The 10778-nt window shown below is 39.7% G+C and overlaps 1 protein-coding gene across 1 annotated transcript in view; it reads left to right on the plus strand.

Annotated features, from left to right (window-relative positions):
* LOC126428343 (uncharacterized) overlaps positions 1-9534 on the plus strand; it is a 91765-nt gene extending 82231 nt beyond the window's left edge. The window contains exon 6 of the mRNA XM_050090276.1: positions 2244-9534. Within this exon, the coding sequence (XP_049946233.1) occupies positions 2244-2403 (160 nt within the window). The 3' untranslated portion in view covers positions 2404-9534. The remainder of the gene's footprint in view (positions 1-2243) is intronic.
* The last annotated feature ends 1244 nt before the right edge of the window (positions 9535-10778 follow it).

Here is a 10778-nt window from a genome sequence, read left to right on the forward strand (position 1 = left end):
ACACGATGGAAGTTTCTACTGCTCCTCTCTGTGCTCACCAAATCCTGCCTTGGCCGGAAAGGTGATGGGATCTCTCTCCCAGTTGAGAACATTTGAAGCATTGTAGGCAGGGCCCTCCGACCATCTCAGGATTTGGACGATCTGACGTGCCGGTCAGATAGATTTTGGCACAGTATCCCTCAGGAGAACATCAAACAACTCTACCGATCAATGTCAAACTGTGTAACTGCTCGCGTAAAGGCCAGAGGTTGACCGACGCATTATCGACTTGCTCAATTTGTGAAGTTCTTTCTCTCGAATAAATCGTACAAGTTTTCATAAATTGTAATCACTTGTTTCTCTGTGCACGTAGTCACAGCTATCGATTTCCATCCCATTCGGATAATTCCTTCATAGCGTGTCATTTTCTTTTTAGAGTGTATTTATCAGTTGTGATTCCTATTTCAGTGATAGTCATTTTTGCTCATATAAATCAACTACTGTGGGACGTATTAGCAGTATTACAAAAGAACTGAACTGAGGGAGATTCTATTTCCTGGCAGCAAAAGTAATAGTTACTGTTGAAACAAGTGGCTCACTGGTCCAGCAGGTAGAGCACCAGACTGACAGTGGAGGTCTCCGGTTCAATCCCGGGCAGGGGCCAGAGGTTCTTTCCCTGACTGCAGCCCGCCGAACCGAGCAGCAGCGATCTTTCCCAGGGTAAAAGCTGGTCGGAGAGATGGTATCGCCACCATCTCCCTCCTAGTGCTGCAGTAAATGGACAACTGTATTCCTCCCCCCCCCCTCAGGGAAGATCAGTTTGGATTCTGTAGAAATATTGGAACACGTGAGGCAATACTAACCTTACGACTTATCTTAGAAGAAAGATTAAGAAAAGGCAAGCCTATGTTTCTAGCATTTGTAGACTTAGAGAAAGCTTTTGACAATGTTAACTGGAATACTCTCTTTCAAATTCTGAAGGTGGCAGGGGTAAAATACAGGGAGCGAAAGGCTATTTACAATTTGTACAGAAACCAGATGGCAGTTATAAGAGTCAAGGGGCATGAAAGGGAAGCAGTGGTTGGGAAAGGAGTGAGACAGGGTTGTAGCCTCTCCCCGATGTTATTCAATCTGTATATTGAGCAAGCAGTAAAGGAAACAAAAGAAAAATTCGGAGTAGGTATTAAAATTCATGGAGAAGAAGTAAAAACTTTGAGGTTCGCCGATGACATTGTAATTCTGTCAGAGACAGCAAAGGACTTGGAAGAGCAGTTGAATGGAATGGACAGTGTCTTGAAAGGAGGATATAAGATGAACATCAACAAAAGCAAAACTAGGATAATGGAATGTAGTCAAATTAAATCGGGTGATGCTGAGGGAATTAGATTAGGAAATGAGACACTTAAAGTAGTAAAGGAGTTTTGCTATTTAGGGAGTAAAATAACTGATGATGGTCGAAGTAGAGAGGATATAAAATTAAGACTGGCAATGGCAAGGAAATCGTTTCTGAAGAAGAGAAATTTGTTAACATCGAGTATAGATTTAAGTGTCAGGAAGTCGTTTCTGAAAGTATTTGTATGGAGTGTAGCCATGTATGGAAGTGAGACATGGACGATAACTAGTCTGGACAAGAAGAGAATAGAAGCTTTTGAAATGTGGTGCTACAGAAGAATGCTGAAAATAAGGTGGGTAGATCATGTAACTAATGAGGAGGTATTGAATAGGATTGGGGAGAAGAGAAGTTTGTGGCACAACTTGACTAGAAGAAGGGATCGGTTGGTAGGACATGTTTTGAGGCATCAAGGGATCATAAATTTAGTATTGGAGGGCAGCGTGGAGGGTAAAAATCATAGAGGGAGACTAAAAGATGAATACACTAAGCAGATTCAGAAGGATGTAGGTTGCAGTAAGTACTGGGAGATGAAGAAGCTTGCACAGGAGAGAGTAGCATGGAGAGCTGCATCAAACCAGTCTCAGGACTGAAGACCACAACAACAATTCCCACTTGCAGTCAGGCCAGAAGCCCGATCATGACTGGGGCCCCACAGATTTAGCTACGAAACTTTCCATCTGAAATCTGCCACTTTTTTGCTTCTTTTTTGCAGATGGATTACAAATGCAGCTGTTGGAATGTATGCCCAAAATTGATATAAAACCATTCAGTTTGCAATCTTAACTAACTAAAATGTTTGCAGGTATAAATGGTATATATTGAGTTTAAAGTAACTCGAGTATCCTGAAAACGAGTAAAATTCTGTCCACAGTGCTCAGACAGATGCCACCACCACCGAGCAGCCGGTCCTGACTGTCGTCGCACCTGCCGCCGACGGTGCCGTATCGCCGTCACCGACGACCCCGCCGAAAGGACCGCGCAAGTCCGTGTCCATCGTCCTGCCCGAGGACGACGACTCGGGTCGCGGCTGAGGAAAGCTGCGGTGTGGGGGCCGGGTGCCCGTACCTCGTGAAGTGTAAAGGTGTGCTTGTGGCGTAACAGGGTGTCACAGATCTATTTACCCTCGAAGGACTGACCGGTGCTGCGGTGAACGGGTGTCAAGTTTCAGTGTGTGGACTTTGAAGGCTCTCTCACTTGATGTAGAGTGGATAGAGGGAGAGGAAGAGGCAAATGAGTGTAACTTACGTACACTTTGAGATCCACAGTACGTACTGAGATAATGAACAACTGTCAGCTCCACAAACAAATGTTAATGACTAATAGGAGCCGATCTGTTGCCGATGTAATTTACGTATGAGGTGGTACACTTGTTGGTGGACTGTGTCTCTCTTAACTGTTTTGCTGGTAGATCTCCAAACAACAGAAACTGACTATCTAGTGGTTTTATTGTCTGATAGTGTCTTTGTTACTGGACCAGAAGAAGGGTGCTCCTACCAGCTGGAAGTATTGGATAACAATAAAAATGTAACAGCAAATTTTTGATTGACAGGCTCCTCCACGTCGCGTTTAATTCAATCCGCATACGACATTTGTACGCTACGGGCACATTCGAGGTGCCGTCAGTTGTAATTGCCCACGTCACTTACTAGTGCTTCGCCACACTGACACAAAATTATTTGCAGAGCACCGGAGAGGCCCTCAGTGAGCAGTTGATACTTGTCGTGTAGAGGGTATATGTTCTCGCAGGTTTGTGTGTGGCAGTGTAGCACGTCTCTAATGTCTACGTGGAAACAGTGCCAGTCTGAAACTTTACCATTTTGTGAGAAACAAAAGGGCCTCCAAACAACTGTGTTCAATAATCTCTCTGCTTTGTCATCTCCTCACCGGATTTCGCAGTGGAGGAGAGAAAGCGATAAATCTTCAAACTGCTCGATAATGCAGGCCTCCAAAATTGGAAAAAAAAAGAAAAAGAAAAAAAAAAGTTATTCTACAGAGGACTCTTCCTCTTAACTTTTTAAATTCTCAATGAGATGGCAAATAAATCACTGTCATCAAGAACTCTAGCATTACAGACGTGACTGTCACACCATCCTCGGTTCCAAAAGGCTTTGCAGTAGTACACTTTATCGTGGGCACCTTGTTCTTTTCTGTATTTCTGATAAAACTGGGGTATGTAATACAGCGATTAGGGAATTAAGGGCAGCACAGTGAGAAACTGAGTTACAACTGATTTGGTTGGAGAGAGAACAGAAGTGAGGTGGGAATGGACATACAAACTTTTTTGTGATACGGAAGCTGAGAAGTAACAATACAAGAAGATATACTTTATTTTTAAAGCTCAGAAGTGATGTATTTATGAACATTACTCCACTGATTGGCAACTGTAATTGTACCATTCTTTACGAGATCAAACCCTTCAGTTGTACATTCCTAATTTCATTCCACGAGATGAGGAGGTATTCTTCCATCTATTTTTCTACATCTATACTCTACGAGCAACTTTAGGGTGCGTGGTGGAGGGTACTTCTGGTACTGTCTTTATCATCCTTTCCCATTCTGTTCACAAATTGTTTGCAAGATGAACATTGTCAGTAAATCTTTACACAAACTAATATCTGTGGGCCCTAATCTCCACATTCACATGAAATTATCACTTCCATAGGCCTACTACCTGAAGTCACTTCCAGATCTGGTAAATGGTGTTCGCGGCCTAAACGAGTGCCCCCTCAGCTTAGAGAAGTACCTGAACTACAGTGGAGCTGGGAGGCCACAGGTGCTACAAAGATGTCTCAATTTTTATCATCTTTGACTAACAAGTGCGGACTCAGAACTGCTTCTCCACTGCTCTGCAGACTGCTATTGGTGAAGTTTATGTACCACTCACTACCTAAGGATTTCAAAGCTGCCACCCCTATTCGGTGATGTATGTCATTCCCCACTTTGAAAATGAAGATGTTATCTATGGATGAGCATTTTCACCAATTGAAACCTCAGTGTTGCCATCAGCCATACCTGCTGCAGTTTATTCTGGCACCATCGAAGTGACTTCACTAGTGGCGTCACTAGTGAAACGTTTGTGTCAGTGTGGGGAATGCTTGATGTAAGAGTGGTGGAAACCTTCCTGAAATTGCAAATACTACAAAAACGGAGTTCCCTTTGGGGCAGCTGCATTTAGTTTCAACAGTTGGCAACCTGATGTCCGTCCATGGTGTGCCAAGTTTTGAAATAAGAATTCCTGACCTCGTGCCATACTGAAACTGAATACGTATGCCGGGGGCGTAGTTTCCCCGGGACCAGTGTCGATATTAGTCTCAAAATTTTCTTTCGTGTGTATAACTAATAAAATAAATATGTGGTGCTCAGTATTAAAAATATGAGTTTGTGACCTCACTGTCAATCCGTACGGTCTACATCTGGGAGGCCTAATGTGTAGCTGGTCGGAAAATATTACTGTCCTTGCGACTCTAATGCCTAATACCTTTAACTGATTAGTGTATTGTGTAGTGCAGGTAATTTACACCTGCACAGTTGATTGTATACTTCAATATTCTTTACAATATGAAGTTTTAGATTAAGGAATATCATAAATAACAATATAAAAGACAGAAGAAGTGCAGCACTTGATTATATTTGAAATTAAGCATCTGACATACAAATTGCAATTAAATGATTGGATACATCTAAAATTATATTTTGCCAAGTTTTCTGCATTGTCATTTCAATTATCAGAAAGTAAACAATCTTCTGTCTTGTATAGTGTTAGTCTTCATTTTTAACTATTTCTTTTTCTTTTTTTTTTAATGTGGCAATCCTAGTACTTTAGAACAAAATTATGTCTACAAAATTCTCAACAAAAACAAATATTTCAAGAGTGTGCATTTCACTAGTACATGTTGCAACCTGACAGGAGCTCATTAGTATGTAATGTATGAGCTACTGTCATACAAAATAAGTTTGGTGTGTTGTCGACAGTATACAGAGTCTGATACATGATTTCATTTGGATGTTAATGAATTCTGCATCACTTTGTAGTAGAGCAGTTTCATACTTAGAAGTGTAAGGCACACAGAGAGTGTTTTACTCCCCCAGCTATGCTCTTGGTACTGCTGCATGCTTCTCCTGGTACAAGTACATGACTCCCTAGAGTCCTGCTCATGTACCTGTCCCGACCACAGGTGACTGATTTTTGATGGCACTCATTAATGTATTACAGTATTACACTAAAATAAACTATTATTATTTTTTCTCTCATAAATATCTAATTAACAGTAACAACTTGCTAGAAATTGATTTTTTTCTTCTCTTTGGTTAAGGTAAATCCAGAGGAAGAATGATTATCAGAGTAACACATTTACTGTGAGTTTAATTTGTGATCAGTTAGCAATGTTGGTAAGTAAAATTAGAAAGATATTGCAAATGCATCAAGAGGAACCCAATTGTTTTGGTCTGGAGGGCAGTTTAGCAGCTACGAATTAAATACTGTCCCTCGTAAAGTTGTGAAGTGTTCAAAAGAGTAGATAACTTCAAAATGTTGCCCCTTATTTAGTAGTCACTTTGAACGAAGAACTTGAGGAGTATTTATGGAAAACTTGTTTCGTTGTAATAAGATTTCTAGTGATTACTTTTTTTGGCCAGCAATTGATTGTGATACACAGAGCTGCAACCCAGTGCATGCAACTTTGCACTCACAACATACTTGAACTGTTAGCATTCAGATTAAAAAAGGGAAGAAAGTGTGACTGGTCTCACACACAGTAGAATTCATCAAAAGGAAACAACTCAACCTGTATTTAGAGAACCTCCAGGTTATTATTTTCAACAGGATAAGTGTCACAATAAAAAATTACTTGCAACTCCATGCTTTTGAAAGATAACAGATCAAATGAGTACACAAGCAGTAGTGGTGAAGACTTTAAATTGTTGTTGCACAGTTGCAAAACAGGGAATATATGGAGACCTTGTGGAATTCCTGAATATTATCATCTCCAACACAGCAGGTGGAATCTTGTGTGTACATTGTATCAGCAAAGACAATGAAAACACAGTCTAAATACACTGCCATAGCAGATTTAACTCTTTTGAACCTTCTCTCTTTATTTCTGTAATTTCATTATACATTGCAATGATCCATGTGCAATCTTTGTTAAATGTGTATTTCCAAAGAGAAAATTTTGAAAATATGTTATCCTCTCAACACGATAATTGTAATAAATTTAATGGGAATGGCAGGTGTCATCCTAAGGAATATTTCGATGGTATTCTTTTTATAAACTGAAACCCCTTATTCTCAATGCAGTTCACAATTTATAAAATGAATATTTATATATTTGTTGCAGACAATGTCCACATTGACAAACTTGTTATTCCTCCAGTATTCCCGAGTTTGTAAGAAAAGTCTGTTGAAGGAGTTTCATCAGTTTTTTGGTTCACAATCACATGATCACCATTTCCACAATCATATCACCATTTCTCTTTCCAGTATTTTGGTCTAAAAACCACAAGAACCTCTCTGTTAACATTCAAGAGATGTGTGTGCCTGAGTGTACGCCACCATAAACAACTGTAGCTGCAGAATGTCCAGTAAATGAGCAGAGGAGGGAGAGGTGCCTACGCCTCACTGGGTATGCGGAGGCACGGTTCATGCTGTGGAAAAGGGATGGCGAAACTCTGCCACTAGAATTTCCTGCCACACGTGTAATGTGCTGTTCCAGACAGTGTCAGTGAAATGCATCCCTCTTCTTGTTATTAATACTTTTCATCACTTCTGCCTTATCTCTGTTTTTAAATCATATATGCTCTTTGTTATAACTGATTTGCGAATTTCTTCCTCACACACATGTCTAATAACACTTGTGGTAAACGGTGAGCCCACCTCGCACCGTCGTCGATACATAGCTACCTTTCTTTGTATGTGCCCATTTACTAAGTTTCCACTAGTTTTTTTGTAGATAATATGTCTGCCTCTATTCTTCACCTTACTCGTCCCAGGGTATCGACCATCTTATCCCACCTCATATTGTGAACCACTTTCTGTGAGCCAAAAAATTCTATGAAGATGTCACTGTTTTCCATTCTACATCTTTTGTTGCTAAGTGCATAATCAGAACTGCTTCTCTATTAACTTTTCCTTTCCTCACAGAAATTAGTCTTCATTCTTTTCACTTATATTTTTGTTCTCTAAAAATGATGCCACACAGTTGAGATGCCAAGCAGGAACACCAGTGTCCTCCTCCATACCTAAGTAATATGAAATTGCACCCATTCCCCTCCCCCACACACAACCCGAGAGTACGTTCTTGCAGGACCCACATCAGTTAATTTTCCAGTTCCTATATATATCCCACTGATTTGGTAATTCTGTATGTGCATCACGTACTTGTGCTATAATGCGTTACCAAAGTGAACAAGTGCAATACGTAGTCCTAACGTGCCGGCTGTGTGGTGCTGCTCAGTATCACATCACACTTCCTCGACCTCTGCTGTCACATACAGTATTTCTTTCACTGCCTGCATTCTGTGCTGCCCTCTCACCTGTGAGGAGATCTCACGGTGATGTTCCGCACAGCAGTACCACCTAATTTCAGACCGTCACTGCATATTGTATACATTCATTATGTTTTTGTTGCACACATTTGATAGCTCTGAATGGGGGGTAATACCAGTTAAATCCTACTTACCTAGAGCTTCCCTGAAGAGACAACAAATCCAGTAATACGGGATTTATATTTCCATACTTTTTTGTTACCTGTGGTAGAAATACCTTAAGAAAATTAATTAAACAAATATTGTTTTTTACCTTTTTCACAAACTTTATCATGGTTTCTGGGAAACCTAGGCTTCAGGTTATAAGACCCCTTTCAGGGCTTATAACCTGAAACCTAGGTTGTGCAGTAACCATAATAAAATTTGTAAAACAAGGCAAAAAACAGTGTTTAGTTAATTTACAATGTTTCACCAAAAAACCACATTTGATTAAGTTAAAATGGCCTTATGAAAACACTCTCTGGCTCAATAATACACAGTTTTATGCTCGTCATCACCATTTTTTCATAACAGTGATAACCCATATTCCTAAAATATATGCTCACAATTTCAATTTAGTGATATTTTGAATATCTACATTTAGAATTTTGAGTAATTCAGTTATTACTAATATTCAATGCAATCCCTCAACCAACCATTGCTCATTGCAGGAAACCTCTGTCCATTGTAGTATTTAGTCCTAAGCTTGTAACCATTCAGATATGGTTTCAGTCTAATTTTGATACTATATTGATGATGGCTGTAAATGCCTAATTTGACAAGGGTAAATGAGATACAGTTATTTTGGTCATTTTGCAGCAGTAAATGGAGAAAGAATTTTCAGCTGAAATTGTGAATGTACTGACTGTGTATGTTTGTGTATCAGGACCGTTGACAGATGTAGGGCACTAAAAAGTTATGTTTTCTGTAGGACTTTAATAGTCACGAGACTAGAGTGTTCAACTGGCCACTTATGTGCATTGTGCACACAATGCCAAAGAGGTGCGGTAGACTGTAAAAATGAAAGACACATTTTGTATCTGTGATTTCTTGAATGTATGTTGTATAATTACTTCTTATTCTCTGCAGCTGTATACACAATTACTCTATGATACTACCACAACTATGGACTAAATAGCTAACTGTTCCGTGTTTTATTATATGTTTGTTAGTTGGACTGTAGTTAACAACAAAGGGAAATGGCCGATGTGTCGCCAGCAACAAAGTGTCTTGCTTAATATGTGTTGTAATTTTAAAGGCACAAGCCACTGTGTGAGCCTGTCTGTAATACCTGTTGACACTTCTTTTTTAATTTTAAAGAAGAAAATAAATCTTGAGGGTATAGTGACACAGTAGAGAAAAAAAAGGAACCAAAGAGTTATGTAGAATTAGAATTTAAAAACTTACTTGTGCAATTCTAGAGAAGATATTTTACACAGTTCAAAACATTTAGCATGTGTTTTGTCACAATAATTAAAAATCATAGCAATGATAAAAAACATTAATGTAAACTTGATCTTTCATGTAGATCTTATATTGTGATAATTATTATGTAGATCTGGTTGAATGAAATGTATATTTTTGAGTTTTCATTTTTTTATATCAAATTTTGTGATTGCAAATAAAGTGAATTACAAATATATTTGAGAGCTCTGTTCTAAGCCAAAATCAAAATGAACCCCTTTTCAGTTGAAAAGTGTGCATGCACATGAGCACATGCATGTGTACACTACTACTACTACTACTACTACTACTAAAGGTTCGGCTTGGAGGGAGGAGTGTAGGTGAGACCACACGCAAAGAATGCAGGAAGTCCAGGCCTCAAAGGAGGCAAAATTCACTTGCAAATGTAAGAAGACTTAATGAGACCTTCAAAATAATATATACATTTATTATTAGGATATATATAGATACTCCATCACACCCTATGGCCTCATGCCTGCATTACACACATTCCCTGTCGGTCAGACTTCTTGCTGAGAGCTCACAGCCACGTTTTCACTGCTTGAATTACTCACTCCTCTTCTTCAAAGTGTGTCCCATGTAGAGAATCCTGAAGTGGTCTGAACAGATGGAGGTCACTGGATAGCAGGTCTGGGCTGCAGGATGCACGAGGCAATGACGTCCTACCCAGCCTGGCAGTGTGTTTCCACTTTCGAGACTTGTGTGGGGGCATGCATTATCATGTTGGAGCAATATTTCTTTTATTCTTTCACTTTCATGTCAGAGTAAGACGGCAGAGTTGTGAGGGGAGTGCGGGGGGAGGAGGAAGCAAGCATTGGCTGGTGAGGGGTGAGGAGCCATTGGGGGGGGACAAGGCACGCCTACCAGTTGCAGTGCTGGCACTACAAATTGCGCGTCATGCTTACACAAAAGCAGACGAAAGGCTTGGAAGTAAAATTTGCTTTAAATGTTGTTCGTAAACGAAACTGAAATCGTCATTTACATTAAAATCTATATATATAAAAATGAATGTACGTATGTTTGTCTACTATGCGCTCACAAACCACGAAACGAGATCACCAGTGCACAATGCCTGGACGTCCTACAATACATTCCTCTCATTTTCCACGTTACACCATATGAATCCCATAGACAAAAGTACTTTTCTCAGTGAGACAATACTCCACTTCCAGCCTATTTTGTCGTGCAAAACTGGAAGAAGTGTTCGCAGGCTCGGCACAATCTTCCGCACTGAATAAAATTCCGCTATCGTGTCGCGAATGACACGCTCGTCGAAATCATCAATCATTACTTCGATTTCTCCACTTCTTTTCCTAAGTTAAAAGAGAGAGAAAGATTTATAAGAAAATGCCTTCTGCACTGCATGTACTTTTTTGAATTTGGAAATGTGCTCTAATATGAATGTGTTTCGAAATAATAC

Source organism: Schistocerca serialis, chromosome 12 (assembly GCF_023864345.2).
Source record: "Schistocerca serialis cubense isolate TAMUIC-IGC-003099 chromosome 12, iqSchSeri2.2, whole genome shotgun sequence".
Taxonomy (NCBI): domain Eukaryota; kingdom Metazoa; phylum Arthropoda; class Insecta; order Orthoptera; family Acrididae; genus Schistocerca; species Schistocerca serialis.